This window comes from Cervus canadensis, chromosome 25, assembly GCF_019320065.1.
Source record: "Cervus canadensis isolate Bull #8, Minnesota chromosome 25, ASM1932006v1, whole genome shotgun sequence".
In the NCBI taxonomy this organism is placed as follows: Eukaryota; Metazoa; Chordata; class Mammalia; order Artiodactyla; family Cervidae; genus Cervus; species Cervus canadensis.
Genome location: NC_057410.1, coordinates 19,408,708 through 19,426,508, shown reverse-complemented (window position 1 = coordinate 19,426,508; position 17,801 = coordinate 19,408,708). Strand labels below are relative to the sequence as shown.

General features: G+C 33.7%; 1 protein-coding gene across 3 annotated transcripts in view; it reads left to right on the top strand.

Moving 5' to 3' along the window:
* The window catches only part of ADAMTS20 (ADAM metallopeptidase with thrombospondin type 1 motif 20), a 189,566-nt gene that overhangs the window by 109,218 nt on the left and 62,547 nt on the right, over positions 1 to 17,801 (top strand). For all 3 annotated transcript variants that reach the window (XM_043447169.1, XM_043447168.1, XM_043447170.1), the window contains one exon: positions 373 to 549. In XM_043447169.1, the coding sequence (XP_043303104.1) occupies positions 373 to 549 (177 nt within the window). The remainder of the gene's footprint in view (positions 1 to 372; positions 550 to 17,801) is intronic.

Below are 17,801 nucleotides of genomic sequence, written 5' to 3'. Positions count from 1 at the left end.
TGTAGGTTTCAGAAATCAGTTCATTAATTATAATGTTGCTTTGCCACCTGCTGTTCTCATGTAATAGATATACTGTACATCTTTCTATCTTTATAAATTTAGATTTCCCTTCATGGATACATAGTCATCTTTTGATAGGATACCATACATTATGTAGTTATTACCTATTACAGTATTAATTTTCAAAATTTTGTCTTTTTAAAAAAAAGGATGGAACTGCAACTTTGATTTATTTTTGAAGAAATGTTGAGAGTTATGAAGAAAGGATAAACTTTAAGCTTTAGCCATTCTGATTATGTACTCATCACTGAATAAACCAACATAATATTCTCTTTGAAGCCACATAGTCTTTATCTTCCTTTTTATTTTTAGTGTACACAAACATGTGGAGGAGGAATAAAATCAAGATTTGTGATATGTCAGTTTCCCAATGGCCAACTGTCACAAGAGCAAAACTGTGAAATGTTGAACAAGCCACCTAGTGTGGTACAGTGTCAGGTACATGCTTGCCCTGATGATGTATCATGGCATCGGGGACCATGGAAATCGGTACGATAGTACTCTTATTTTTATCTTTCTGTTTTGTTTTATTCTGTCCCTTTTACTTTAATTTTCTCTCTTTATAAATTGTGATGCACACATTTTATCTTCCAATTTTTTTTAAAAGCAGACCATTGGACATCTTGGCTTGTGTCATTAAATTTGATAGTTTGAAAGAGAATTCATTCAAGTACTGTAATGTATACATATATATATATAATAGTTTTATAGATATTTATTTTTTATAAGTGAATTTTGAACCATAGCACTAATCTAATGGAAGTGTGTTTCTCCAGTACACTTTTGGCTTGCCACAAATTAATTGAAAATGTTTTACTATTTGCATTTGTACATAATGTTAACATTGTGCTTGTAACAATGGCAAGTTAAGGCTGTGTCTTGTTTGAGTGTATAACTGTTTGTGGCTTTTGTCTGTCAATGTCCAGTAACTGATCTAAAAGCAAATAACATTTTTTATCATTGTTAAACTTTAATATTTTATTTGGAAATGTGAAAATATTGTATTAAAAAAGAAATTTACTTACACAAAGTAAATTAATTGTTTACAATTTGTTACATACATCATGAAAAAGTATGATTTATATTGTAATTTATATGAATGTTCATATCTTCCACTGTGTGGAGTTACTGTGTTTTGGGCTGTTTTAATTTTTTATTTTTTGAAGCCATAGACAAAAATGCATAAATATTCATGAATTATTAATTTCTTCTAGTATTTTTCAACTACCCAGGCTTTGAAGAATAATTAACATATAGATATATTGAAACTAGCATTTTGGTCAGTTTTGATATTTCAAATCACATACAACCAAGTATACTTCTTTCAGGAGATAAAATGATTGGAGTCTATAATTTATAATAAATTTATTAAATTAAATTAATTTATAATTAAGATTATAAAGTTAAGCAGTTCTTTATTTGGAAAATAATTAACTCTGATTTTATATCCGAACCTGATGTATACACTTGTTTTGCTTCACCCAGGTCAAAGTTTTACAGTGAAATGTAAACCTGTTTCAATTCATGCTATTTGAAGAATAGGTCAAGTTCTAGTTCAGACTAAATTCATCTTTTTAGTCACTATGACTGATACAAAACAGCAGAGCGTTTTAACTTTATGGGAAGATCTTAAATTGCTGCATTAGAATTAGAGAGACATAACTTTTTGGGAACTAACAAAAGCATTTTGCTATGGAAAGCATTCACATACGTACTTAAAATGTTCACTGACCATCTGCTGTATCCTAGGGACTATACTGTCGTGATAATATAAAGACATATTTGTTACCCTATGTAGTTTACAATCTAATTGGATAGATTTGAAGTCCTGTAAGAAGTCACGATAGATTTTTTTTTTGTTAGTCGTTTTTGGTTGGAAATTCACTTTCTCTGTACTGTATCTGTTACATTTTCTTTTGTTTTATTGGTTTAATTATAAGCCTTGTCATTAATAAGACTTAATCCATAGATTGCCTTCTTGGAATTTGCCTCAATTAGGACAACAGACATAAAGGTTTTATTTTCCCTATTCATTCATGAATTCATTCATTCACAAAGCATTAAACATTTACTCATGCTTCTGCTTTGTGTTATATATTGAAGTTCCTAAAATTAAGTGGTTTGAATCAGATCTTCTATATCAGGGATCAGCAAATTATCAAACCTGGCCCATTGTCTATTTTTATAAATAACTTTTATTGGAACACAGTCATGCACGTTTTTTATGTATTATCTATGGCTGCTTTTGAGACTTTCTTAGACTCAAAAGAGGCTTTTACAATAGAGACTGGCCCTCTACAATAGAGACTTTCCCTCTGGGGAAAGTTTGTTGATTCCTGTTCTATTTAATAAACATCATGAAACTTTAAAAATTTGACATATCTAAATTTATAGCATGTTGGAATTGCAAATATTCATTTGGGGTCAGTTTTAGATTTTTTTCATCCTTTGTTTAATATTTTCAAATAGTTTAAGGTTTATCAATTTTTTCTACATATTCACTATAGTATTTACATAATTTTTCCCCAGCTTTATTGAGATATGTAGTCATATTGTATAAGTTTAAGGTGTACAACCTCACACAATTTTGATTGTGTTGGAATGCATCAAATGCTATACTCCAATAATTTGTATCATGATGTTTTTTGGTATGTCATAAGTGAAAAACCCGAATGTTCACTAAAGACCCTTTGCAGAGATAACTTTGTCAACCTCACAAAAACAAGTGACCAAGAAAACAATAATTTCAAATTACAAAATAGTAAAATAGAAGTATATAATTCTTCATTGTTTATTACATGTCTGTTCCACAAAGGAGTTCATTGATTAATTCAGTCTTTGCACTAGTAAAGAACTGTAAATTTTTTGATAAATTGAAGATAATTTTAAAAATTACAATAATTTTATTTATTAACTTTTAATAAAGTAAATATATATCATTAAAGTTCCTGGATTTCTTATTATATGAAGAATTTTAATCCTTAAATTAGCCTTTTATATTAAAAGGGATTAGGGATCTGAAGTTTTATTGTTAAAACCAGTTATAACGTTTTAATTTACCTCTTTCAGTGTTGCTACATATTAGCCAGATTTCAGAATACCTCTTATTAACATATCAGGTTAATATTCTTTAATGCATAACTTTAATTTCAGAAGATCCTATTTACTAGGTTAGAAAACTAAGAAAAATGTGTATATGTATATAAGTATACATATATGAATGACATGAAATTTGAAACAGTTTTCATTTTGAAGGAAAATTAAAATACCAATTGCTAAATAATTAAAATGTAGCTAGGAATAAAGTTGTAAATATATATTTAAATTTTCTCCATATTGGAAACTTTGTGTTGTAACAATTTATAAGCATGATTAAAGAAAGAAAGAAAGCTTATCTGTTAATGACTGCATTTTTGTGACTAGTCAATGTGAAATGATTGTATTTTAACCCTTGCTTATTAATGATGTGTTGTTGGCCTTGTGCTTTTCTTAATTCACGTGTATGTTGTATTTTTATTCCTTGAACCAATACCTAAAATGTTTTAAGTCACTGAACCGATTCTGTATTGTAAAGAATACCTCTTTTCTTTTGATGGTTTTTTTAAATAACAAATTGTTAATTTTTCTTATTAAACATTTAATTGTTGAATAGTATATGTTTTCATATAATTTTACTGAGTATGTATATAAGCTACTGCTATTTTTATTTAATCCTATTAGAAACTAACATTGGTTTTTAAAAATAAGATTTATTGTTGAGCTATCAATTTTTAAATACTAGGAATTTTAATATTCATATATTATAAATAAATAAAAATTTATGGTGTAAGCAAACAGTAAATTAATAGATGTACTCATGCTCAGGATAGTCTTTAAAAGGTAAGTAAAATTTTTATTTTTCTTTTATAAAATGAGGGGCACTACATGTAACATAAACTATTTTAGCAAATGCTCTTTAAATAAATTTATATTAATTTTTCTATATTTCCCTGTAGGCCTCATTTAAGTGGTTCATTTTCCTATAATGTTTTCATTCTGTACATAAAATCAGTTCATATTTGGTAAGAAAATAATGTGCATTCCATTGTTTTCTGGAGTTAATGATGATCCAACAGAAGTAAAGAGAATAATTTTTTCATTTAAGATTGTTTTTTCTTCTAAAATTAAGAAAAAATATTTTTTACAAAGATGAAACCTTGGTACTTGAACCCTCTTGATCCTAGTGCTTTTCCAAAAGCATTTCTTTTTAAAATAGTACCCTCCTGTAGTATTGTGTTAAAACATATATATGTATACATGTGTGTGTGTGTGTATGACTAAATTTCCATTAAGATACAATGGAATGTGACAAATAAAAACACTTTCAGAAATGAGCATGGGGTAGCAGCACACACCTAGTAAATTTGCAGTTTGTCAATTTAATAGTTTTGTGTTACAAAAGAACATTGAGGGTCTGAGTGGAGGGGGTGGGCTCCTGCTCAAGGTGGAACGCACTCAAAAAGGAACTTGTTACTGCCTCCATTGCTCCTAAGTCCAGCAGCAGCCAGGGGAACAAGGTAATGTGTGGGGAAATGGTTTCAAGAAGCTGTCAATTCTTTGTAAAGGGCAGTGTTCAGTAAAACCATAGTAATTGGTTATTTTCTCAAATTTGGAGAAGACACATATAAGTATAGCAAAGGGCTGGAAATCTACTTCATTACCAATTTATCATGGAAATCTACTGAAATAATGTTTCTATTTGTTATATTGCCGTACCATTCTATGGTACATTCAGTAACTCCCCTAAATTCTGAGCATTCACTACATTTTATAGGCATTGTGTTAGTCACTAGAAGTAGGTCGGGCACAGTCTCTGTGTACAAGGAATTTGCAGTTTAGTGGTGAATGTACTAAATAAACAGATGGTCAGAAGCAGAATGGGATTCCTATCTCTTTTCAGTAACAACCTTGTGATTTATGATATTGAAGACTCATAATATTAGGGGCTTAATAGACTATAATTATTTAAGAATTTATAATAAGTATTGTACTTGACAACATACTTATTCTTCCAACAAATCCTTCTAGAAAGCCTAAACTAGTATGATATATTCCATTACAACCTGGCAAGAGATGAGTGGTGTTGAAGTCTCTATGCTAGAATACTTTAGTTTTTGTGTAATTGCAACATCTTTTTCTCTTTTTTGTGTATGCATAGATTTCATGAATCACCAAAAGGGAGGATGTGGACTGATTTATAGTTTGCCCTAGCTGTGATGCTTTGAAAACAGTTTTGGAGGCACAAATGGGCCTTGCAGGTTTGACATGTGCAATCTAGGCAAAATTGAAGGAGACAATCTAATGATGAGAATGTAAATAAGACATTTGTGTGTGTGTTTGGTTGAGTGAAGTTAGAATGTAATTTGAAATAACTAAAAAGTTAACTTTATCATTATAGTTTATAGTTAACTAAAATTTTATATAGTTTATAGTTAACTATAGTTTGTAGTTACTAAAGTTAACTATATCATTAAATTATGATATATGTCTTTTTCTTAATATTAAAAAATAGACAATCATGTTTCTGTTGTAATTCTATTTTTCCAGGCATAGTGCTTCAGAATATTTAAGAATCTCTGGAAATAGATTTTTAGATGTTTCAGAAGAACATAGTCTCAGTATTCTACAATATCTATGTGCTATATAAGACTATATATATGGTATATAGGCATTATTAGCATATCTATTAGATACTCTGATTTTTTGTTATAATTTTGTATCAACTTTTAGTAGCTTGAGAATAAGATTTAATACCTATATAATTAACAACAAAGTCAAACATTAATATTTTTAAAAGTCTATTTGACATTCCTAGACAATTTCTAATTTTTTAATTATATGTATATTTCTCAGTAAAATAGTTTGATCATATACCCTTATATATTATTATATATCTATACAGTACAAGCATAAACTAATATATAAATGTAATTTATAGAATAGATACAAATAATTTAAGAGGATAAGAAGAATATTTAATATATTTTTTATTTTATGGATAATATTTTTCTCTTTTTTCAATAGTGAGCTTTTGTTATAGTCATCTCATTTTTAAAAAGTGGTAGAATGTTTCATTATTTTCATTAGTTTAAAATCTTTGTTCAGCACAGGTAGTGGTTCAAAAGTCTGGTTTATTCCAATATGTGATTTCAGTAGCTTCCATAGCTGAAAAAATTACTTTTGCAAAAGTGCGTATCTCCATGTAGCTTTACCACTGAATGTTCCTGTTGTAAGGTAGTAATTCAATTTAAATCCAATATTCTAGTTAATGAAAAAAAATTATTGAAATTTTACAAATTTCCATTTTCCATTCTGTCATTCACTTCTTGAAAAGTATTATACTAAAAGTAGTTATATCTTTGTATTTTAACAAATAGTGTTAAAACTCAGTGAAACTTTGAATGATTTGGAAACAATTTAAACATATTAGAAAATTTTGTTCCAAAGTTTTAAAAATATACAATGGAGACTTTTTATGGTTGGTATATTTATGGTAACAAATCCCATAACACTAGAAATACTTCCAAGCATTTCAAAATGTTCTCTCCGTAGGAGAAGGATTTTAAAGAAGCAGTTATTATTATTATTTTTGCTGCACCAGGTCTTAGCTGTTTCATGAAAACTCTTAATTGAGGCATGAGGGCTCTAGTTCCCTGACCAGGGATTGAACCCAGATCCTCTGCATTGGGATTTCACTCTTAACCACCAGACCACCAGGGAAGTCCCCCAGAAGCACTGTTTTCTCATCCAGTGTTAAATGTCTCCTTTAACTTAAAAGAGAGATTATGAGTCTATTTGTTTGACAGGTATCACATTTTTATCATTATCATAGAAAAAATTCGGCAAATTTTGGGCAAGCCTCTTTTTGCAATAGAGTTAGTAATTAATTCATCTTCATGAGCACATTTGGTACTCTGAATACAATGTGTAAAACTCTGGAGAAGGGCATGGCAACCCACTCCAGTATTCTTGCCTGGAGAATCCCATGGACAGAGAAGCCTGACAGGCTAGAGTCCATAGAGTCACACAGAGTTGGACATGAGTGAAGTGATTTAGCACACTGGGCCTAAAACAGAAAAAAAGCAGCAGCAGTGTCATGACACTCATCTCATTAGAGTGTTACAGATGTATAAATGTGTAACTATAATCATTCATCTTTCTAAATGGGTGTGTGTGACATCTGGTGAGTACCCTGAAGGTGAGTTGCAAGTGATGATCTCCCTTCCAGGATACCTGATGTATTATATGCTTGACATATCAGGCTGACATATAACTCCATATAGTAAAGCTTATTTTCTTATTTTAGGTAAAAACAAATGTGAACAGAAATCATTAAAAATGTTTTGGACACTCCATTGAATCACATTGTCTCTGAGATACACTTAAAACTTAATGGTTCAGTAACATCTCTAAAATCTCATACACTACAGAGTAAAGACTGGAATTACGTAATTTGTTTTCATAGACGCTATCATCTGCTTCCTGGTTGTACTCCCCCACCCCTAAGATTGTACTTAAACACACCAATGTAACTAAATCCAGTAGGAAGTTACTCTATGATGTCCTATTGTGATATGACCTTTGTACTAAAACTGGTATCATGTGATATAATTATATATATCATATTATATTCATATATTTGTGATAGTTCAATGAAGGACTACAAAGTTTTTGGTAGATCACATAACAAATTCTTCTATACTAGTTGTAACTGTGCTCTAAGGTGACCCTTTAAGACCACTCTGAGCTATTTTCAATCTTCTTGAACTTTTGACATTTTGCAGTTGTGACCCAGGAAAACTGAGACTTTGGAAGTAACTATTGAAGGGAATGGTGGCTTCTGAGCTGCCAAAAAAATCTCCCATCAATCCATTCAAGAAGAGTCCATCCTTAATAGGCACTGGGCTAAAAAAGCTAGAGATGAATAAGAATGACATACTGTATTCAAGGGACTCACAGTTCAGGGAGAAATAAATACACAAATAACTGCAACAAGGCAGAAGTAAATGTCATGGAAAGTCAGAAAATATTATGTATCCAGTTGGAGAAACGTAGGACTTTCTGAAGAAGGCGTGAGCCCTGATAGAGAAAGAGGATTTAAATGGGAAAAGAGGTACCAGATTGGAGACCGCTCTGAGCAAAGCCAGAGGCCAAAAAAGTAGTTTCATTTGATTGGTGTCAGTTGGTTTGTGAGAGAAAAGGGGCAGGAATAAAGTTAGAAATATGAGTTGGGCTGCAACAAGGAGGACCAATGAGTATTATACTTGAGAGTTTTAAAAGTCGAAAATTCTGTAAGTTTTTTTATATGCCATTGAATTTTTTGGAGTAGGATCACAATGGTGTTTTAGGAAGATTTATAATAGTCATTTCTCATCATGAAAACGTTCAGAACATGAGAGACTAGAGCAATCCAGGACAGGACTCTTCTAAAAATTTAGGGTGATGATTTAGGGACCATTCAGTTATTATCACATATTTACAGATGACTCAGAGCACTCAAACTGTAAGTGGAGTAGATGAAGCCGGTAGAGGAGAGATTCATGGAACTACTGGACTTCACAAATGGGAGGAAAAGATGTATAAGAGAAAACCTTGTCAAGTACTTTATTGTCAAGATAATAAAGCTGAGAAAAGTCATGGTTGGTAATTATCAGATCAATTAAGTTTGGGTTTGGAGAGAGTAAACATTTGGGGCAATGAGTCAAGGACTTGAGTATTAGGATTACAAACTGCAGATTGAAGAGCCCATTTGATGCTGTATAGCTTGGTATTAGTTTCATGTAAGAGAATATAATCTTGACTTCACCAAGAGAAATATAATTTTTCATTTACCAAAAAAGCTTTCAAGCAATACTATTATTCTTAAACCTACTGAATCTTTAAATATTAAGTCTCTCCTACATCTTGAGATTAAGAGTTATGGTAGCACCGCCAAGGTTTGGGTTGAAATTGCTAATGTTTAGCAGAGTAACTTTTGAAAAGTTTCTTAACATTTTTAAGATTTTGTTTCTTAAAGTATAAAATAGTGCCTATCTAAAGAGGTCATTTTTTAGTATTAAAAGGAACAATAGGTTAAGTGGTTGACATAGGGCTCATTACTTAAAGATTTCATATATTTTGATTTGTATTATCACTGATCTACTAAGAAGTACTGGATATTTACGTAGCAGTTAGAATGTGTTAGTGATGCAGCACTATATGTGGAGGGTAAAAATACAAAAGTATCAAGAGATAGAAGATAGTACATATTACAGCTGGTTAAGAAAAGACTAGAACAACACAAATTATACATATAATTATGCCTATCATAATTTTGAGACAAATGTTTCTTTTAATGTGTAATTTATCAACAGCAAGAAATATAACTCTAACCTAGTTCCAGTTCAGTTCAGTTCAGTCACTCAGTCGTGTCAGACTCTGTGCAACCCCATGGACTGCAGCACACCAGGCCTCCCTGTCCATCACAAACTCCCAGAGTTAACTCAAACTCATGTCCGTTGAGTTGCTGATGCCATCCAACCATCTCATCCTCTGTTGTCCCCTTCTCCTCCTGCCTTCAGTCTTTCCCAGCCAAAGGGTCTTTTCCAGTGAGTCAGTTCTTCCCATCAGGTGGCCAAAGTATTGGAGTTCCAGCTTCAGCATCAGTCCTTCCAATGAATATTCAGGACTGATTTCCCCTAGGATGGACTGGTTGGATCTCCTTGAAGGCCAATGGACTCTCAAGTGTCTTGTCCAGCACCACAGTTCAAAAGCATCAGTTCTTCGGTGCTCAGCTTTCTTTATGGTCCAACTCTCACATCCATACATGACCACTGGAAAAGCCCTAACCTTGACTAGATGGATCTTTGTTGGCAGAGTAATGTCTCTGCTTTTTAATATGCTGTCTAGGTTGGTCATAACTTTTCTTCCAAGGAGTAAGTGTCTTAATTTCATGGCTGCAGTCACCATCTGCAGTGATTTTGGAGCCCCCAAAAATAAAGTCTGACACTGTTTCCACTGTTTCCCCATCTATTGCCATGAAGTGATGGGAGCAGATGGCATGATCTTAGTTTTCTGAATGTTGAGTTTTAAGCCAACTTTTTCACTCTCCTCTTTCACTTTCATCAAGAGGCTCTTTAGTTCCTCTTCACTTTCTGCCATAAGGGTGGTGGTCATCTGCATATCTGAGGTTATTGATATTTCTCCTGGCAATCTTGATTCCAGCTTCTGCTTCATCCAGCCCAGTGTTTCTCATGATGTACTCTGCATATAAGTTAAATAAGCAGGGTGACAATATACAGCCTTGATATACTCTTTTCTCTATTTGGAACCAGTCTGTTGTTCCATGTCGAGTTCTAACTGCTTCCTGACCTGCATACAGATTTCTCAAGAGGCAGGTAAGGTGGTCTGGTATTCCCATCTCGAAGAATTTTCCATAGTTTGTTGTGATCCACATAGTCAAAGGCTTTGGCATAGTCAGTAAAGCAGAAATAGATGTTTTTCTGGAACTCTCTTGCTTTTTTGATAATCCAACAGATGTTGGCAATTTGATCTCTGGTTCCTCTGCCTTTTCTGAAACCAGCTTAAACATCTGGAAGTTCACGGTTCACGTACTGTTGAAGCCTGGCTTGGAGAATTTTGAGCATTACTTTGCTAGCGTGTGAGATGAGTGCAATTGTTCAGTAGTTTGAGCATTCTTTGGCATTGCCTTTCTTTGGGATTGGAATGAAAACTGATCTTTTCCAGGCCAGTTTTCAACCTAGTTCCAAAATCTAAATAAAAACATAATTGGAAATACTGTGACAAGTAATCAGATTTCTGGGGAATTTGGTCCAGTTATTAAGATTGCCGGAAAAAGGCTCATCCACAGTAGAACTATTTTTGTTTATAGGGTGTAATTCTTTTCAGGGTATAGACATATTCAGGCTTCCTTTGTGGCTCAGTGGTAAACCATCCACCTGCAATCTAGGAGACACAGATTTGATCCCTGGGTTGAGAAGATTCCCGTGGAGAAGGAAATGGCAATCCACTCTGGTATTCTTGCCTAGAAAATCCCATGGACAGAGGAGCCAGGTGGGCTACAGTCCAAAGGGTCTCAGAAGAGTTAAACGCAACTTAGCAACTAAACAACAACAATACAAGTATTCACAAAAGTTTCTTTCTTATTGTAGATTTTACCCATCATAAACAAACTGAAATATAATAATATTCGACAGGTAGAACCAAAAATCGTTTTCTGTGATTAAAGATTATTCACTATGTTTGGGATATCATTAAATATAGTATGAGAATTAAAATGTGCAAATTATACTGTATAAATGGTGATGTGTGCTCTATGAGAATATAGTCTTTATAGGAGAATGAAAGAATAAAAGGAAACTTTTACTGCCACACTAATAAAAAATATTTCCATATTCTACCGCCAAAGTTTGCACCCTTCTATCTAAGGGAAACTTTTTTACTCTTTATTCTTAGGCCTTTGGAGCATTTTCACATCTTGGAATAGGGAAGATAACCAGGCTTGGCTTCTCCCACATCAGTGTCCAAGCTCCAAAGAACAATAGGAGTTCATATGGGCTCGTATTTCCAAGTCAGCATTTTGCTGCAAGATCTTAATTTTAGACGCAACCAGAAGATTGCATTCTTCTCATCTCTGCTGACCCACAGGGTACCCCATAGAATCAGGACAACATCAAAAATCTTGAGGAAAGAGATCTAAATTAGATGAAGCTTTCCTTTCTGTATAATTTTTATAGAACTAAAGTTCATCCAACTCTACCTCATTCAGATAGCATAAACTTCATATTTAAATAATCTTTGTGTGTATTTGCTCATACATTTTTTCTATATAGCATTTATTCAGTAAACATTTATAGATATGGTTTCTGACCTTATTGTTTAGAATTCTCATTTATTCTTTATTTCAGCACCTTTAATGTGTATGCATACTTTGATAGAAAGTCTAGTTAATTTTGTTGTTGCATAATTTAAACATGAAAATCATCCTAATATTTAAATTTCTAATGTGCCAAGAAGGATATGGTATTTATTTAGATATATTAAATAGGCCATTTAAGATTATGGTTATATTGAGAAGAGCTCTGGAGATATTTTTTTTTTTTGTATTTTATGAAATTAAATATTTTCTTCAAGTTAAGAATCCGCCTGCAATGAGGGAGACCTGGGTTCGATCCCTGGGTTGGGAAGATTCCCCTGGAGAAGGGAAAGGCTATCCACTCCAGTATTCTGGTCTGGAGAATTCCATGGACTGGATAGTCCATGGGGCCGCAAGAGTCAGATACGACTGAATGACTTTCACTTTCAAGTTTTTTTTGACTGGGTCACTATCAAACTATGAGGATTTCTTTATAGTTACTTTTAAAGTCAAAATATGTAGAAACCTTGTAAATAAAACTCACTTCCTTATCTATAGGGAAAATGTTTCTATATAGAGTGCTTAGGAAATTTCTAGAAAATATATTAAAGGAGAAATTAGTTGGAATGTGTTTATTTTACGTCTGTTGTAATAAAAAGCAGATTATTTTTTAAAAACTATTTTATCAGAAATTAAAATTTAAAAGTCTGGGAATAACTTCAGGATTTCATTTGATACCTATGTCATAGTAAATGAGGCAATATAAAACTATAAAGTTGATTTGAAATTCTTAAGAATTAAAGGATGGCATGTTCTCCAACCAAAGGATGTCCTATAATTTACATGTACCGAATTTGCATTTTCTCATTTTGGTAAATAATACAATTTTTAAAATAAACCCCTAAGTATATATATCTAAAGAGTTAGATACATTGCGATAATTGAAATATTTTAAAAATACTGTTTTCTTACATTTTGGGGTATTATATCTTTAAAATTGGAAAAGACTTGCAATTTCCTCTTTCCTACCCTACTACACAAAGCATACATTACTAAGTTCCTCATCTGAATTATACACAGTTTCTAGATTGACGAACATTTCTAAAGGTTGGAGACTATACATAACACAACATAACCCACTTCTTTCTAGGAAAATTATGTGATTTCTGTTCTGTATTTTGAGCTGAAATTTATATATATGAAATATCCATCTGTAACTCTCATTCTGCACCCTGAAGTAAGAATACATCAAATTCCTCCTCCACAGGGCAAATATTTGAAGGCAGCTATTTTTCTGTTTTCCTCATTAAATATATCTATTTTGTTCAGCTCTTCAATCATCACAATTGCAAAATCTGACATCTAGAATTTCATTCATTGGCAAAAATGGTCTAACTGTTAAGAATATAGCTAGAAAGAATATTGCTGCCTTTGATAATGAACACTGTGCCCAATATAATCAATACTGCATCAAAATTCAGTTCCTAGCAGTCACCTAGTCCTTTTTTATACTAGTCTTACATCAGTATAAGCCTAATATGTATAGTATATGATAGGGTTATGAATCATTTTATTTATCCATAGCAGTAGATATTTTTAAGCACAAGTATAGAACGTCTATTTTTCTGTAATATCTTGGATTCACATATCTTTTTAAATTCTTATATCTGAATTTTATTTTTTGATTTTTTTCCAGTGACAGGATTCATTTTATTTATTTTTAAAATTTTATTATTGGAGTATGATTGCTTTGCAATGTTGTGTAAGTTTTTCTGTACAGCATTGTGAATCAGCTATAAGTATACATGCATCTCCTCCCTCTTGAGCCTCCTCCGCCTCACGCCGTTCCTCTAGATCATCGCAGAGCTGTCTGAGCTCCTTGTGTTATACGAAACTTTGCATTACCTGTCTGTGTTACACATGGCAGTGTGTATCTGTCAGTGTTACTATCCCAGTGTATCCCTCTCCTTCTCCCTCCCTTTGTATCCACATGTCCTTCCTCCACATCTGCGTCTCTATTCCTGTCCTGCAAATACGCTCATCTGTACTTCTTTTCTCGACTCCACATGTATGCATTAATATCTGATACTTGTTTTTCTCTTTCTGACATACTTCATTCTGTGTGACGGACTCTAGGTCCATCCACATCACTACCAATGATCCCAATTCATTTCTTTCTATGGCTGAGTAATATTCCATTGTATATACGTACCACAACTTCTTTATCCATTCATCTATTGATGAGCATTTAGGTTGCTTCCACATCCTGGCTTTTGTAAATAGTGCTGCAATGAACATTGGGGTACATGTGTCTCTTTCAATTATGGTTTTCTCAGCTTATGAACCCAGTAGTGCAATTAGTGGGTCATATAGTAGTACTATTTGTATTTTTTTAAGGAACATCTATACTATTCTTCATGGTGGCTGTGCCAATTTACATTCCCACCAATAGTGTAGGAGAGTTCTCTACTCCATACCCTCTCCAGCATTTATGGTTTGTAGATTTTTTGATGATGGCCATTCTGACTGGGTGAGGTGATACCTCTTTGTAATTTTGATTTGCATTTTTCTAATAATGAGTGATGTTGAACATCTTTTCATGTTGGCCATCTGTATGTCTTCTTTGGAGAAATGTCTATTTAGGTCTTCCACCTATTTTTTGCTTGGGTTGTTTGTTTTTTTGATATTGAGTTGCATGAACTGCTTGTATATTTTGGAGAATAATCCTTTGTCAGTTAAATAAATCCTTCTAATTTTATGTCAAAAGTAAATTGGGAAGCATGCTTTTCATGTTTTCATAAAGTAATGAATAGTGTTCTCCATGCAGACTCAGTAGTTATGGCATGAGGGTTTAGTTGCTCCATGGCACATGGATCTTAGTTCCCTGACCAGGGATCAAACCCATGTCCCCTGCATTGTAAAGCAGATTCTTAACCACTGGACCACCAGGGAAGTACCCCAAATGAGTTTTGATTCAGTCAATAGTTAGTTTTTCTCATGTCACTGTGAAGTCAAGTAGTGTGCTTTGAAGCACTGCTCCTTTCTTGAATAACTCTTCGATTTTCCTAGAGTTAATAATTGCCTCCTTTAAAAATTTGCTTAGTTTTTTTTTTTAACGTTCCAATTATTATTTTTTCTTTCAAGCTTGAACCGTTATATAAAAGTTCTATGAATTTTTTTTTTCCTAAATGCTCAGATAGTTTCTCTTTCCTAAACTCCTCCCAGAGCCACCCACCCCCAAACCCTGATCTTCTCCCTCTGATCTGGTTAGGATGAACTAAACTTGTTGATCATTCTCTCATCCTGTGAGGTCTTTTCACTCAATTTCTATTTGATGACTTTTTCTTGCATCTCACATATTTTCTTTTATTTACTCTTTTATATGAAAACACTTTTCCCTGTATCTTCTTGAAAGATGACAAATGGGAGATGCATGTTTCCTTTTGTGCAAATCTGAAAATGTTTTTAGTCAGTCCTCATAGTTCCTTGATAACTTGGCCAGTTATAGAATTCTAGCAGAAAAATAATTTCCCTCAGAATTTTAAGGCATTACCTGATTCTTTAGCCTTTTGAGAAATTTGGTGATTCTGAATCCTTGTTGTAAGTGCCTTTGACTCCGTGCCTGTGCCACTGAAACTTTTGGTATCCTTGTCCTTGTTATTCTGATATTGCGTGAGGTGGCTCAGGGTGTGTGTGTTTAAAATTCATATCAATGTATGACAAAACCCACTGAAAAAATAAATAAATGAAAAAAAAAATAAATATCGTTCTCTAGTAAGAGCAAAAAATAAATAAATGAAATTCAGTTTGTTCGGCATTCTGTGCTATGCTATGTGCTGAGCTTAATCACGCAGTCGTGTCCGACTCTCTGCGACCCCATGGACTGTATCTCACCAGGCTCCTCTGTCCATGGAATTTCTCCAGGCAAGAATACTGGAGTGGGTTGCCAATCCTTTCTCTGGGGATCTTCCCCACCCAGGGATTGAACCCAGGTCTCCCGCATTGCAGGTGGATTCTTTATCATCTGAGCCACCAGGGAAATCCATGGGCATTCTATAGTCCTTTTCATTAAGGAGATCTGTGCTGAGAAAATCAATTTTATTATTTCTTTGGGAATATCTATGCAACTATTTTGTTTTTCTTTTCTTCAACTCTTTCTCATTGAACATTAGAGTTTTTGAATTGATCCTCTAGTTCTTTAGTTTTTATTATCTTATTTTCTATCTCTATCATTGGGGTTTACTTAATCGGAAACTTTGTCAATGTCTAAGCCATCTCTTGAATTATTAATGTTATGATATGTTTAATTATTCAAAATCTTTTCTCGCCTTCTCATTGTTTGGGGTCATACTAGTCTATTCTTTTGTCCATATAACATCTAGTCTACCTCTCGTTAATAACTGTTTTTTGAAGGGAGAGTCTTTCTTAATTGTCTCTTTATCCTTTGGACCCTTTTTTTTAGGGTAAGAGTGGGGGTGGTTTTCTGGTTTTCCTAAGGAAGTTGTTTTTTTTTTTCCCCTAAAGTTGGCAATCCCCTGCAGCTCATTCTTACTTAAGAGTTAGGCAATAGAGAATTGATATAAAACTGCATTTGGATAGAGTTTAGTGGCTGGTGATTTTCCCTCTTTAAGTCACTATTTTAGATCATTTCTCTTGGAGACTCCCGTTTCTCAAAGAAGGACCCTGGACTGCCTTGCCTGTGAGCAAGAGTACTACGCGCCGAGAGACCAGGGGTCTAGAATTCAATGCGCAGAATTCCCTTATTCGTCCTCCAGCATCCTCAGTCCTGGGGCTCCCATGTTTAACTTCTCTGTAGAATAAACCCCTAATCTACCCTCATAGCTCAGTTGGTAAAGAACCCACCTGCAGTGTAGGAGACCCTGGTTTGAATCATGGGTCAGAAGATCCGCTGGTGAAGGGATAGGCTACCCACTCCAGTACTCTTGGGCTTCCCTTGTGGCTTAGCTGGTAAAGAATCCACCTGCAGTGTGGGAGACCTGGTTCAATCCCTGAGTTGGGAAGATCTCCTGGAGAAGGGAAAGGTTACCCACTCCAGTATTTTGGCCTGGAGAATACCATGGACTGTATAGTCCATGGGGTTGCAGAGTCAGACAGGATAGAGCGATTTTCACTCCCTGCCTAAAGAGGAGTGGAGGAGTTGTAGCTTTCCTTGTTACATCCAGGTACTGAGCCACTCACTGGTCCTGCTGGTACTAGGTTGTCTCGCTTCACATTGGTCTTCTTTTCTCTTCTTGCATCTTTTCCAAATCTAGTTTATTTACTTTGATATTGTGGGTTGAAAAAGAAAATCGATCAGGGAGGGGAAATGAATACATATGGTCGCTCCACCATTTTTAACTGAAATTGATTATGGTTTTTTGACCATATGTCTATTCTCTTTCTATTGTCCTTTCTCTTCTTTCTCTCCACTCTGAAATAACTTGAGGTATGTCTGATGTGTTTTTTAGTATCTTGGTAAACAGAATTATTTTGCAGGAAAAATAAGATAGGGTCTTACTGAAATTCACTTGAAGTGGTACCCTGCTTCTCTCACCTATGAATGAGTTGTAAAATATAAGAGCATTGAACAATGCAGCTGTTCCATTCAAGGGTTTAATAAAGAAACCTACACCATAGATTGTATTTTCATGACCTAGTTTATATTTCCTGAGGATCTGGGAAAGGAAGAAAAAAGACAGGGGAAAAGAGATTTAATATGACTTTAGAGTATTGTGTCAAGCACTGTTTTAGATTCATTCATCCATTATCACCTTTAACCTCACAACCTCCCTGAGGTGTAGGTGCTGTTATTGCCACTTTATGATGAGAAAACTGAGGACCAGCAAGG